General features: G+C 40.7%; 1 protein-coding gene across 1 annotated transcript in view; it reads left to right on the top strand.

Annotated features, from left to right (window-relative positions):
• clip2 (CAP-GLY domain containing linker protein 2) overlaps positions 1-15,170 on the top strand; it is a gene marked incomplete at both ends in the record, with an annotated part of 48,600 nt that overhangs the window by 17,498 nt on the left and 15,932 nt on the right. The window contains 6 exons of the mRNA XM_080748615.1: positions 3,339-3,552; positions 8,865-9,062; positions 9,487-9,590; positions 10,520-10,580; positions 12,847-12,951; positions 14,202-14,252. Coding sequence (XP_080604741.1) covers positions 3,339-3,552; positions 8,865-9,062; positions 9,487-9,590; positions 10,520-10,580; positions 12,847-12,951; positions 14,202-14,252 — 733 coding nt within the window. The remainder of the gene's footprint in view (positions 1-3,338; positions 3,553-8,864; positions 9,063-9,486; positions 9,591-10,519; positions 10,581-12,846; positions 12,952-14,201; positions 14,253-15,170) is intronic.

Below are 15,170 nucleotides of genomic sequence, written 5' to 3'. Positions count from 1 at the left end.
GAACCCCCACTCCGTTAATTTCAGCTTCTAAAGCCTTCTCTTTATATGTTTTCTATGAGCCGTGAGGGGGGGAGAATTTCGCGGCAAAATGACGTCATCTGCATCATGTGTATACGTTGGCCAATCATATCGCCGATCATAAACACATGGTACACTACCGGCCAATCACAGGCGCATTTTGCTGACTTCTCAGGAAGTAGCTTGCCTCAACATAACAACAACATATTCTCGGGTGAAATAGTCCGTTTCTCCGGAATGCCTGAACGCACAGGAACCAGGGACCCCTCTAAAGATAGATCTCGGCGAGGTGGAGGCAGAAGCGGGGGTGTGAAAAACGGCCGAAAGACGCGGACGCGACCGCGGTTTGCTATACAGCTCTGACCACTAGTTGAGCAACTTACACAGTATAGCTTTAACTTAAATCATACCATGTTTTAGTTTTTTGCCCTTAAAAAAATAAATGTATGTATTTTTATTTTTACTCATTTTGTTTCTGCAGTAGCACCAAGACAAAGTTTGGACTGTTTTGTCTTGTTCAACATCATTTGGTTTGGAGACAGAAATGTGTGACAGAGGACAGGATTGAAAATGCAAATAATTGAGTTCAAACCACCAGTTGGACAGGCACAGGTTCACGTTATGCTCTGCTCATGACGGCACACTGTAATCACATGGACTGTGGATGTAATTACAAAGGAATAATTCACGCCCTGCAGACTGTGATTTATCACGGTGCCCATTGTGAATATCCAAGAGTGATTAGGTAAAGCTAGTAAGCCATATCATTAATTAAATTACGTTTAATTGAATTGAACTTTTTGACATAGCAGCATTATACAATTATTAATCATAGAAGCTGAAATGAGAAATTTGATTGACGGTGACATCCTGCATATGTCTCTAATGTAGCCAGACACTTAGCTCTGGTCCATAGCGTTAGTGGAGTTCTCCCTAACGCTATGTTCCTCTACCTCCGTATTCCTTGGCAAAACCGGAAAACCCCGCTGTCTGGTCCAAAAATAACAAAAACTGTTTCGCCCCTCACCAAACCAAAGGTATCAGTGGACAGTTGAAAGCTTACTCTACTTAGTGGACGCGGTCTGAGCCCCCCACCACACGCTCAAAATACATTTCTAGGGCAAAATGAAAAATATTCTACCGGATGGAGACACTATTCCTGGTTGAAGACTGTTTTTTACGAAACAGCGCTTCCAACGTCGCAGAGTTGAATAACACCCAACGAGACTAATGCTCTGTGTAATTCGGTCCTCTGACCTGCGTGGCAGTAGTGAGTTGGCGCCGTGATGGCGATGACAAATAGTGAAAAACGAGAAGAAATGGATTCTCCATCCAGTAGTATATTTTTCATTTTGCCCTAGAAATGTATTTTAAGCGTGTGGTGGGGGGCTCAGACCGCGTCCACTAAGTAGAGTAAGCTTTAAACTGTCCACTGAACTCCACTAACGCTATGGACCAGAGCTACCAGACACTCAGCCTGAATTGACATTTTGTTTCACTCCATTATTCAGTCTGAACGTGCTTCTATCCACCGCAGTTTCTGGGATGGGCGTTGCCAAAGAGGCAGTCTTCTGCGATTGGTTACAAACTAGTAATCAAACACAGTAAAACATGTCTGCTACTGATGTTTCATAGCGAGATCGATACGATCGCATATTACCGCGACGGGCGACGCAATGTTTGTTTGGGAATGTGCGGTAAGTTCCGGCGGCGGAGTTATCGCACATGAGTTCTAGGAAAACACCACCCACGCTGATCACAAGCCCCGACGTCATCAAGTTGAAGCGACGCTGATTCGCCGGACGGATTTCCAAGCGAGGAAAACCTCTTAAATGAGAGCACATCCAGACCTCTGTATCGCCGAAACAACATTTTAAAGGGGGTGTGGCTAGCGTTACAGGGTCTGGAACCAGGCAATCTCTAATGGCTAGTTAACTTAATCACAAAACATAGGATTTGCTACATTCAAATCTGTTCGGATTTATAAATAAAATATATATTTCACAATGGGAGATCAACAAGCTTTGTGTTGCATCGTGACACGTTGTGAACTTGTGGATGGGCTATTTTCAAAATAATTTAGAACATTTTTGTTGTTGAGTTGTTGATGGTAATCAGTATTCTAAAAACATCCTCATGTATTTCTATTAAAGGAGTAGTTCACCCAAAAATTGCTTATTTTATATATATTACAGATTTTTTAGAATGTGTCTCATTCCTAAGCCAATAATTTGGTGACCGAGTCATTACTCAGTAGGAGACTACACTGGTCATCAAATTATCATTATTATTTCCTGCTTCAGAATGTGACAAAAACCAAACAATCTCCATGAATTCAAGGCTTCATGGGGTGTGTACTTGATAGAAAATAACTTTTGCTAGAAGAAGCTAGAAGGTCCTGAGTTCGATTCCCGCCAGGAGACACTGTGGGCGCTGGGGGCGTGTTCACTCCAAAAGGGCCTTTCTGTGTGGAGTTTGCATGTTCTCCCCGTGTCTCCCAGGGTAGGTACCCTCACAAAAAATATGCAGTAATCCTGGTCTCTATACTGCATCCCCCTGGCCAGCCGGGGTGCCTGATGGAGGGGAAAGGAACTGGTTGAAATAACGTGTTCCTACGTCCAACCGGGATAACTCCTCCCTGTCAGGTGAAAAGAAGCAACTTGGACTCCTCATGCATAGAAGGAAGCATGAAGTCAGTCTGTTGTCTCCCCAGGTTGGCAGAGGGAGTGTAGCGCCCAGGATTATGTTAGATAATTGACACCGGGTGAAAAATTTGTTGCAAAATTGTGGGCTAAAAGTGTATCATAATCTTGGAGGTGAACTACTCCTTTAAGGTCTTGAAGGCCCAAACAAATGCCCATTAACCGTGTCCTTTGTTTCCCCCAACCTCGTCTTTGTAGATACTTTCAGTGCCTTCCCAAGTTTAGTAATGTAATGTCCGATATTATAACTTCATTCAGATGACATGGTATAGTTATGACTGTTAAGTTTTTTATGACATAACATAGTATTAGGGCTTACTATCTTCCTGTCTGCTTTTATTGTATTTTATTATTTTGACAATATGGATTGGAATATGGATTTTAATTTTTTTGACAGTTGCAAAATAACTGTCTCACGTTTTTTATTTGGATAACAGTATAGGATAGGTTTTGTAATTGGTTGACATGATATGATGAAGTATGAATTATTATTTTTTTTTTAGAAAGAAATTATAATCGTAATCTTGGAGGTGAACTACTCCTTTAAGGTCTTGAAGGCCCAAACAAATGCCTAGTGTTAACCATGTCCTTTGTTTCCTCCCAACCTCGTCCCTGTAGATACTTTCAGTGCCTTCCCAAGTTTGGCCTGTTCGCTCCCATCCACAAGGTGATCCGTATCGGCTTCCCGTCCACCAGCCCAGCCAAGGCTAAGAAGAGCAAGAGGATGGCCATGGGGGTCTCCTCTCTGGCCCACAGCCCCAGCAGCTCCTCCATCAGCTCCGTCAGCTCCGTGGCCTCCTCCGTGAGTGGACGGCCCAGCCGCGCCGGACTGGTAGGACTGAATACACTCTTGACCAGTGGTTCTCAACCTTTTCAGGCTGCAACCCCCACAATAATCATATTTCAACTGGGGACCCCTCCACCCTAAGATATACATTTTGTATAACACGGTTCTATTGTTCACAATTTCCGCCTCTAATATTTGACAGTTTGGCCAATGTTTAATTTGTCATTTTAGATGTATTAAAAAGTCTTTAATTTGTCACTTTAGAAATGTGCAGATACCCTCTATACACTTAAACTTTATGCTGGTTTGTTTACTGTTGAGTGAGAAAGCAATTTTGCACATTAAGTTAATCATCTAGGGACCCCTCGAAATAAATCCAGGGGGGTTCCCACATGATTTTGGGGGCGGTCCCCAGATGACAGTAAAGTGACAATTAAAATCTTTTATACCTACCAAAAAAATAAAAAGAACAAAAACTTCATTACTGCATCAAAAGTAATCCTCAAACTGGTCAAACATTGGCCAAATTGTCAAACAAAAGAAGCAAAGATCTTGAAAATAGCTGATCTACAAGCTCAAACTAAATGTAATGCCTCAGTGCTACAATTCCAGATATTCTACGTACAGAGAGCTGTATGTACCACTTCTGGACAGGCTCCATTCATTATGCATTATTTGCAGGCAGAGCGTGCTTTGATATTTGAATGTGCAGCAAATCAATTGCCAATCAATTAGTTATGCCCACCCCTTAAGCACTTAACGACCCTTAACCACCACTTAACTACTGTACCCTTAACCTCCACTTAACTACCCAACTTAACTACCCTTAACCTCCACTTAACCACTTAAACCATATCTACTTGACCGGAGTCTCCCGGGGGGCTATACTCCCTTCCCTCTACAAGTAGAGTCTACATTAACCCTTAAGTTCTATTCAGATTCACCTCACCTTCGTTCTGTTCGCGGGTCATTTTGACCCGGGGGGTATTTGGTTTAAAAAAACAACTTACCAAATCATCATCATACATTGACTTTGTCTCAATTCCAAACAATTCATGTGATATATATGGTAAATGTTTGCATTTATGCTTTGTTATATCACATTAAACACTGAAAGAGCTAGGCGTTTTTACTGACAGCTGACATTCATGTAAAATAAGAGCTGAACACACCTGTGAACATGGGAACACACATTAATGTCACATATGAATGTACACTTGTATGTACCGGTATACACTAGGAGGCACATGCTTCACAAACACAGACTGCATGTGAGCCACATATGAGCTTCTTGCACCTCCTTGCCAGATGCTTCAACTCAGTTCACTGTTTATTTTACCATTTATATCATTTGGATTGTTTGGAATTTAGACAAAGTCAATGTATGAATATGATTTGTTAAGTTAAAATTTATATTAGTATTGTTTTTTTAAACCAAATATCCTAAGGGTCAAAATGACCCACGAACAGCATTAGAGGGTCGAAAAAAATGTGGGGGGTGTAGCATGGGTGTAATGCAAAACATTTTTTTACATGTTAATCACAGAAGAATCTTTAAGGCCAGTGAGTTTCAGGTGGATAGAAATGTAAACTTCTACCTTTTTCTTTCAAATGAAAATGTAAAACGGGTCAAAATGACCCGAACAGAACTTAAGGGTTAACAATCTTTGCAGAAAATAGCCCATCTACAAGTTCCGTTTACAGTTTAGGCATTTAGCAGACGCTTTTAATCCAAAGCGACTTACAATAAGCAGGTAATACACATCACTATAATAAGCAAGATAATATGTCAGTACATTAACAACAATATAACTATACAAATGCATAGGAATATCAATCTAGAAAAACAATAACATAGGATAGGTAGACCATGCACCTAAAAAATGTTTAAAACCTAACAAACGCTGCGCTCCGTTGCGATGCATTGTGAGTTTGTAGATCTGCTATTGTTGCCGAATGTTAGCCTCAGAGTAGGGACACTAGGGTTCATGTGCACAGAGCGTTAATGGACCATTTTTTGACAAAAATATGAACGGTTCCAATGTGAACCATTCAGAGCCAAAATGGAACAGTCCATTAATAGACCACCTGGAGCTAGTCATTAGTCATTCATTACAGTTCACCACTGCCTTCTGGGGTAAAGCACATTAGGCTACTTCTTCAAAATGTTATATCTGTAATCTTTCTTACAGAAGAAAATCCTATTTCTTAAAGGCCTCCTTTTCACAAATCCTAAAAAGAGACTAAGGTCCAATTCTGGCATGCATCTATGTTGAGGTTGTGTGCCCCCGGAAACCAGAAAAACAAACGGTGAGTCTTTCGATTCAAAGTGGATATCCAGCCAGCTCATGTCCCCTCCTTAATGACCGAGGCACAGGCCCTTCATTATCTGTGTAATATACTGACTACATCAAAGAGGTCTGCCCACACACTGGATCATAGTTGCTCAAAACCCCTCCACCACAAACCTGCAATAACCAGCCTACTGTACGTGACTTGTTGGAAAAAGTTGCCAAAGGCTCACATTTCAGCACCATATGGAATGGACAGCAACAATCACCCCCCCACACCCACACACCCACACTTTGTTAGATTGTATTATTGGCCATTTAAGCCCTATTGTACTACATTGTAGCAAAAAAAGAAAAGAAATAGTCCATCTACACACTCACAATGCATCACATCGTCACGTGTTGTGAACTTATCCACGAGTTTCCTACGCCCCATAGTGCATTGCGCAAACGTCTGCACCGAGGTTCCGCCGCAGATTTACAAGCTCACAACGGGTTGCATCTGCGACGCGACGTGAGCTTGTATGTCTGCTGTTAAACCCGGAAGTGGTCCTGATAGTCTCCAGTAAACTCCCGCGGAAACTTGTGGATACATCTGTTATTTCGATCTTTTTTTAACCATTTTGAACAATTGACAGTTTTCGTCAGTAATGTCATGCCCAAAATAGGGACACGACACCAGGTTGAAAGTGTTTTGATTATTCTTTGCTTGTATTATTCTAATTGGCAGTCAATGATAAGACGTGAAAGCAATGGGGGTCTGGCACTGGGTGATCACGCCTGCTTTGGATAATGGCTATTGGCTTATCATGTGATCATGTGGCCAAAAATGTTGAAGAATGAACTAAATAGTGTACATCTCCTTATGTCAGTTCTTAACTCTTATTGTGCCAAGGGATAGTTTGGACCTTATTAACGTTCAGGGTGCCAATCCCGAACTAGTTCGGGATTTTTATTTATTTATTTATTTTAATTTCGAGCCGGGCCGCCGGCCGTCATCTGTTTACACGGCCCGCAAGAGCGTTGCGCCGCCGATATTTGCCATCCACTCCAATGCAATCCAGGATCTTTAGAGCTCATTTTCTCTGTTCCATGCATATCCATGAGGTGTGCAAGGTTTAATCACGGCTAAATCGCTGAAAATAGGGCTTCTAAAATGCTTGGTAGCCAATAGCTAACTTCAAGCTAACTTCATCCTGTTCCTGTTCATGCACAAAGGAAAGTGTTCAGGCGCGTCATGGCTGCGCACGGCTTGTGCATATACAGCGTATGTCTATGGTGGATTCTATGGCCATTGGGCGCCCTCTAGTGGTGATTCTGGGCACTGAAAGGGTTAATAAGACTAATCTCTTAAGGTCTGACCTGAAAACAAATTTAAATGGACGTGGCATCATCAACATGTCACAATATTAATAAATGTAATGATAGGTCTTTAAACAAGAGGTCTTTATACCTGGCTCACTTATTTGTGTACGTTGTTGGCAACAAACCGTGTCAATTGGACTGAATTGCCAAGCTGCCTATCCTTAACATTTGATTAACCATTTCCTTTTAAAAGACCTGAGTTGGACGATAATCATTTGGGTTCATTTGATGTTGATTTTGTTAAATGCTGTTGACATGGATACCGTACCGCCTTTAATGTTACAGTAATTGCGTCTCTTGCAGATCATTACAATTTACTCAAAAGTGGAGACTTCTGTCTATGTTATGCATGACCACCACAGGTTCGGTGTGGACCTACTCTCTGGCAGTGTTAGAAATGTTTTTGATTGATTGAAATAATTTATTAGAAGTTTGCAATAGGAAAAAGTACAGTTTCATGACTTTCATGAGTACAAATCACTAGTACACGGTCAACTAAAAGGAGATCCTAGTAAGCTGTTTGGCTTACACTAACCACGGTTCACACTAACCATAGCAAGACCACAAGCTCAATTGAGCATCTCCGCATTTGTGTACAGCTGATAAAAAAAGTGCATGTCATAAGCACATTTCTGAAAAAGATTTTAACTATTTTCATCTTCAAAGTGCTCCCTTTCGGCCAGAAAAGGCGCTCTGATCAGCGTCTTCTTCAAAGCAGCCGCTACACTGTAGCATAACATCTTTTGTAATTTCTTGGCCCCTGGTGTGAAACCCTGCCTTTAGCATTCATATGTTCCACTATTAGCACCAAAGATACATTTTAATTTTCCCCATTGACTTGAATGGGGAAATGACGAAATGCATTTGCGAAATTCGCGTCGCGGCAGAGACAGGAAAGGCGACAGAGAGGGTTGACATGTAAAGCACCGTGGGTTGAATTTGAACCAGGGTCGGCACATAGTCATTAGGGTTAGGGGCTCCCAAACAACACCATAAACAACTTATACTGTAAAACAACAGGATTATATCTCTGCTGTCGGGCTGAAACCTCCCAACTCCAAAATGTCCATTTTCGGGAAAATGAGAGAGAGTTAGGAGTGGAGTTAGGAGGTTTTGAACGAAGGGCTTTTTACTACTTTTCATTGGTTCAATATTATTTTATCCAACACACAGACGTAAAGGGTGTTCAATAGCACATATTTATCAAAAAAAGAGAGGGCTAATCGGGTGGAGTTAGCTGGTTTGGAAGAAAGTGTGGAGTTAGGAGGTTTTGTCCCAAGCACTTTTTACTACTTTCCATTGGTTCAATATTAGCTGAGTATTTCAACCAACACTCAGCTGTAAAGGGTGTTCAATAGCCCTGATTTATGCCAAAAAATCAAAAACCTCAAAAATGGAGTTAAGAGGTTTTGGCCAGACAGTGATGAAATATAGCCTTATTTACATGATATGTACTGTACTTGATACTATAAGCAACTACTGTGTTTTTAACACTGTGTGCCCCTGAGAAACAGATCCCCATTGTTTATATCATCACGTATGAACAGAAGCTACTCATCCAAAGTGAACAAATTATGACACAGCATGCCGAGTGCACTCAAACTGAAAGCACTCGTACTGAGTGCGCAACATTCAAGCCACATTTCCAGTGAAAGGATACAACAAAAGAGAATTCTGATTCCGTTTCTCCCCCTGCTCCAGTTAACAGAGACTTCGGCACGCTACGCACGAAAGATCTCGGGCACCACGGCACTCCAGGAGGCCCTGAAGGAGAAGCAGCAGCACATTGAGCAGCTGCTGGCGGAGAGGGACCTGGAGCGGGCTGAGGTGGGCAAGGCCAACAGCCATATCTGTGAGCTGGAGAAGGAGCTCAGCGCGCTCAAGTCACAGCACATGCAGGTACGTAGATCAGCCGCGAGGGTATTGCAAGTTGGCTTTTAACCCATTAAGACCCCAAAAGTACCTACAAATGTCTTCTAAATCCTTTTTTTTATGTCAAGGATCCCTAGAATAATATGTATTTGACTGCGGACCCCCATCTCAAAATATTTTGTTCCAGGGACCCCCATGAAGCAAATATTTTAGTTAAAAAATGTTGCTTTAAAATAATATTTATTCAAAGATTTGCACACATTTTCACGACTTCAAAAATAGCAGATCTACAAACTCGCAGCGCGGCACTCAGTGCCGGGCTGTGAGCTTGTATATCTGCAATTTTTCAGTAGCTAAAGTATCAAATAGTTAAGGCCCCTCTCTCCATCTTGGGCCCTAGTAACTCAGTCCCACTTCCCCCCCCCCCCCCCCCTTGTGACGCCCCTGGCAGTACATAACAGAGAATGAGAACGCCCTCCAGCAGGTCAGGACCATGTTATCCAGCACGCAGAAGGATAAAGTGGAACTGGCCAATCAGCTGGAAGAGGAGAAAAGGTACGACAGTGGGAGTAAAGCACGTTTTAAGTTGTAGCACCATGGTGTACAATCAATGCAGTTATGCCATACTGAAATCAACCGCCGTTTCAAAATGGCTATAGCTATTTTGTTTTCAAAATTACACATTTAGTCTGTAAGGTATAAAGACAAAAAGGATGTATGGGTTTGTGTGAAATGTGTATCCTTCTCGGCTTAAAAGAAAAGAAAAGGACATTTGAATTATATTATATATTATTATATATATTAGCCTTCCAATAATGCCAATTACAAAAATAGTGAAAATGGCAGACCTAGCTTGTAGATTATAATTGTCGATTATAAAAAAAATCGATTACTCATTGAGTGGTTGATGTATTAAAAAAATGCACTAATTGATTATTTGATTAATCGCAAGAGTAATCGATGTAATAATTTGCTAATAGCTGCAGCACTGCACTGCATGGTGGTTTTTATTCCATGATATTTTAGTGCTACTGTGACGTGATGTGGTCACAGTCACATGGCCACAGGCAGAAGGAACACTTCTTCTTATGTATAATTGTCAAATTATTTTGACATTGCCACAGTCTCTCTGCAAGTTTGGAGCAAAATGAAATAATCGGCTCTGTGCATTTCTCATTATTAAATTATGAACTAATCCACCCGGGGATTAGCTGAGCTTATCCAACTATCTGTCTTCAGCAGCAACAAAATGATCATAAAAATGTACATTGTTGCATCAAAAGGGGAATGTTTTCCCTTTTAACCAATGCACACTTCAAAGTGTGCTTTACAAAGTTGTCGGTTCCCTCTGCACAGACTGACAATCCCAACAGTGACAGAGTCTAAGAGTAAAACCAAAGTCTTTGATACTTTTAAATTAAAATACAGCAATTGTGACTCTATTTTCTTTGATTGTTTTTATTGGTTTCGATTGTTCCATGCAGGAAAGTAGAGGACCTCCAGTTCAGAGTGGAGGAAGAATCCATCAACAAGGGAGACCTGGAGGTATTTATCAGCACACATTATCCTCTCCCATCAATAATGATGAATATACTTACTGTACTGGGTGATAGTGGTTCACATAAGCACACTGACATCATGGGATTTATTAACCACTTGAACCCTAGCATCCATAACATTCGACAAAAATACCAGATCTACAAGCTACAAGACACGTTGTGAGCTCCTAGGTCTGCTATTTTTGGTGAAGGTATAAAAGACAAGAGTACAGAGCCCTTGGGAATCCGTTCAACTAAGTATAGATTTTAAGTTGCAGTTGTTTTACTGTGTATGCAATACACATTTATGTGGGTCCGCAAAGGAATATCGATTTTCAAGTAATACCATGAAGGCACCAAATATTCAGATTGTAACTGTAGACATGTTTTATGTTGGATGGCCAGACAAGGGCGCCAGAGTGACAGAAATGTAGGAAAGAAGACCCCTGGTGTATTAATGGTGAGGTCTGTAAGTGAATAATGTGAGACAATTCAACACTTAAGTTTGAAGTTCTCAACAATATTGGCTACACCTTAATGCATTCTGAGCATGGAACAGGCATGGAAATAATCATTTTAAAGGCAAGGCCAAGTCACTGTCAGTATCACCAGTTTCTTTATTTAAAAAAAAATTCTGGCACAAAGGCCTTTAAGCAAACCATGATGCTGCCCAAATGGGTAGCATTTGTTTAATAAGAGAAATTTCTGTTTCATATTTGGAAGAACGTAGATGATTGAAAAGATGGTCACCTTTTAGTGGACATTTTTAGTGTTATTATAAACTAAAGTTTCCAGAAATGACGTAAAACAAAAAATATCCGTAAGCCTATAGAGCTATTAAATTAGAATGCATGTGAACTATCTTTGAGCCCTCCACGCCACTTGATCCCCCAAATACTACATTTTAAAAAGTCATGCTGTACAATCACTGGTTTTATCCTAATCTCTCTCTTTTCTCTGTGTAAGCTAAGCTTAACTTTATAATATTCCAGCATAATGTTCCAGCACAGCATGGAAGCCATATTGACACATGAAAGAGGATCATAAGACAATAGGCTTAAGTCATAATAGGATACGATATGCTTAAAGGGCAATTAAAGGGATATGTGTTAGAACAGGCCAACTAAAATACCACTTTGGCAAAAGCTCATAGCAGCTAATTACCATTTTGCTGGGTTTGCAGTGCATTCGTCATCAATCATTGACAGTGTTGAAAGCTTATATTCCAGTTTAAAAAGTTGTAGATGAAAGCCTACATCAGCCTTCCCAGGATAAAGCCGTTCTTGCAGCGTGAAAAAACTGACCCGGCAGTTTTGAATGATAAAGATATACATCAGGACTTAACCACAATTAATAGGATAACGTGTTTTCAACATCAGGGAGTTTATGACCTTTTTGACTTAACTTCAAAAAGAAAGTTTAATTATTTAAACTTTTTTTTATTATGTAGTTAAAAAAAAAAGATTGCAGCTATATTTAATATGTATATAAAAACGTTCATTAATTTTGATCGATTGAAGTTTATTCTCTCTCGCAAGTGCAGTCTAAACTCAACCCCTCCTCCGCATTTCAGTCATTTTTATGGGTAGTCTGTTGAGTATAGCTTGGGAACTGTCATGTCTTGCTTTTCTTTCAGCGTCCACTCACAATCCGTTGAGTGCTTTTATGATCTGTATCCTTTCCTCTCCATCTTTGTAGGTCTTGTACCCTGTATGCAGGGGCGTCACAAGGGGTAGGAAAGTGGGACTGAGTTACTGGGGCCCAAGGTGGAGGGGCCCTAATAACTTTAACTATTGAAAAATAGCAGATATACAAGCTCACAGCGCGGCACCGAGTGCCGCGCTGCGAGCTTGTAGATCTGCTATTTTTGAAAAGTTGTGAAAATGTGTGAAAATCTTTGAATATATGTATTTTTTAAGTGAACATTTGTAACTCAAATTTTGCTTCTGGGGGGTCCCTGGAACTAAATATTTTGAGATGGGGGGGTCCTTCACATGAAAAAGTTTGAGCATCACTGACATGGAAACATAGGTTTCTTGGCACACATTTTCACGATTTTTCAAAAATAGCAGATCTACAAGCTCGCTGTGAGCTTGTATATCTGCTATTTTTCAATAGTTAACATTCATGGGGGGCCCGCAGTGAATCCTTGCACCCAGGGCCCAGACTTTGGTGTGACGCCCCTGCCTGTATGTCTTGGTTTTTCCTACTCCTCTATCTCCTGCCTCTCTCTCTCTCTCTCTCTATTTCCCGCTTTCTCTGTCTCTTTGTAGACTCAGACGAAATTGGAGCATGCCCACATTCGGCAGCTTGAGCAGTGTTTGCTCCTCGAAAAGTCGAGAACAGAGACCCTTCAGAAAGATTTAGAGAAGAAGAGGGTAAACCATGAGCTGTTTGCCTGTAGCTACTTTATTTTGCATTGCTCCGCCTTTGCATTTTATTTATTTTTATCATTAAGGCTACAGAAGGTATAGAGACTATAGACGGTATTGGAAACCTTCATTTCATATGAAATGTATGTGTGTTTCCACTGGTTGTCAGTTATACCGTAAATTAGAGTCATGAAAATGTGAAAGAAATTCACACGGTTGGCAAATTTGATTTTCTTGTGTGTGTGTTCTTTATGAATTAATTATAGTTTAATACTTCAATTAATTCCTATTGTTTGAGTTTGCATCTCAGAATTTCAAGAGACTGGATATTCAGAAAATAATTGCCTTAATGCTTGCACTGGATAATGTTAAAGTTGTACCATGTAACTTTTTTTATAAAACAAATCTTAAAATTGTCCTAACTCTTAAATCGCTAAAGTTTTAGAACACCCACTCCGTTATTTTCAGCTTCTGAAGCCTTCTCTTTATATGTTTTCTATGATCCTGACCGGGGTCCGGTTTTCGCGCAAAAATTACGTCATCATACACTACCGGCCAATCACAGCGAGGGTTATACACTGCCGGCCAATCACAGCGCATCTTGAAGTGGGGTCGCTAGCTATCACAATAGGGCGGCCATATTTGTAGGCGCCCGTGTGTCTCTATCTATACTCGGGTGAAACACTCCGTTTCTCCGGAATGCCTGAACGCACAGGAACCAGGGACCCCTCAAAAGATAGATCTCGGCGAGGTGGAGGCAGACGCGGGGGTGACGTGGGGGTGTGAGGCCCGGTCCGCGGCGAAAAACGGCCGAAAGACGCGGACGCTACTGACCACTAGTTGAGCAACTTACACAGTATAGCTTTAAGGCAAATTACATTGATTGCTAGTTCTCTGCTAATTAATGGACAATTGCTATTGAAATAATGGTCAGGTTTTGAGAAGTGAAGGGCATGTGCAAATACTACAGGGAAAATACTGCACTCATTTTCATCAAAAGGAAAAAGGTGTTTCAAATACTTAAACTTAAATTTGAACTGGAGTCGTCAGAACCAATATTAGTAGAACTCAACCGCTGAGAAAGAAACTGCAATCAGAATACATGCTTTTCAAATGCAATCCTTGGTGTAGTGTCCTGATTACATTCACTTCATTTTTGCACCTCAGAGTTGAACGTTTTTGCTTGCATTTTGGACCAGTTCACTCACTAGAGTGCACAGCACAGTTCACATGTTAAGGTCTGCTTTTGCCAACAGGGAAGATGCAAAGTTGATGCAGTATCCTTGAGGTTGGGTAAGAGAATCAAGGTGAAAAATATGAATGATTTTGGCTTTGATCCTCTGCTAAGCTGTCCGACTTCCTGACTTCAAAATGACTTGAGATACTGCCATGGACATTAACATTGCATAGACAATCCTTCACTCTTGTGTGTTGTGTAGAATGCCTTTGAAGACAAATGCTCTGTTCTCTGTCACCTAGCAATTCTGAGGTCTAGTAGATAGTTTGCCCTGATGATTGAAATTAACATGAGTGCACTGTGCGACAGTTTATTCTTTCTTAATCTTTCATTTCTTTATTACGATTGGATAAAAATGTGTGCGGTGATTGTACTTTCCTTTATGTAGAGTTTGTTGTGCATTGAGATTTGCTGTTGGCTTGTTGTACTGTATATGCCTGGCTGCTTCTAGACAATCAGAGAATGGCTTTCCTGTTCACTCATTTTTGCACATTCGTTGAGCCCACTATTTGCACAGGGTCACATTGTTTGGGGATTTTTACCTTGAAAGTGAAATTATGCAATGACTGAGTTTAAATGCGACCAGGGTGAAGTTCTCTTTTGAATATTAAAACATTTGGGTTTTCTTCAAACAACTTATAACTTAAACCATACTTTAAAAGATGACACCAGTGGTTCTCAACCTTTTCAGGCTGTGACCCCCAAAATAATCATATTTGAATATTACATTTAGTTTGACTCAATCTATTCCATTGTGAAAAAAATAGCCGATCTACATGCTCACAACGCCTTGCAACGCGAGGTGGTGTGAGCATGTAGATGTGCTATTTCCCCAATTTCTGCCTCTAATATTTGACAATTTTACCAATGTTTGACCAGAGGTACTAGCGATTCAGGGCCTGGAACCAGGCTAAAAGTATAGAGTGAAGACAAAGAAATCAGACAATGTGCCACTGTCTAAATAATTAGCAATCTCTGCTGCGGTGCT

This window comes from Nannobrachium achirus (genome assembly GCF_963921795.1).
Source record: "Nannobrachium achirus genome assembly, chromosome: 19".
Lineage (NCBI taxonomy): Eukaryota > Metazoa > Chordata > Actinopteri > Myctophiformes > Myctophidae > Nannobrachium > Nannobrachium achirus.
This window is presented reverse-complemented; position numbering and strand designations above follow the sequence as displayed.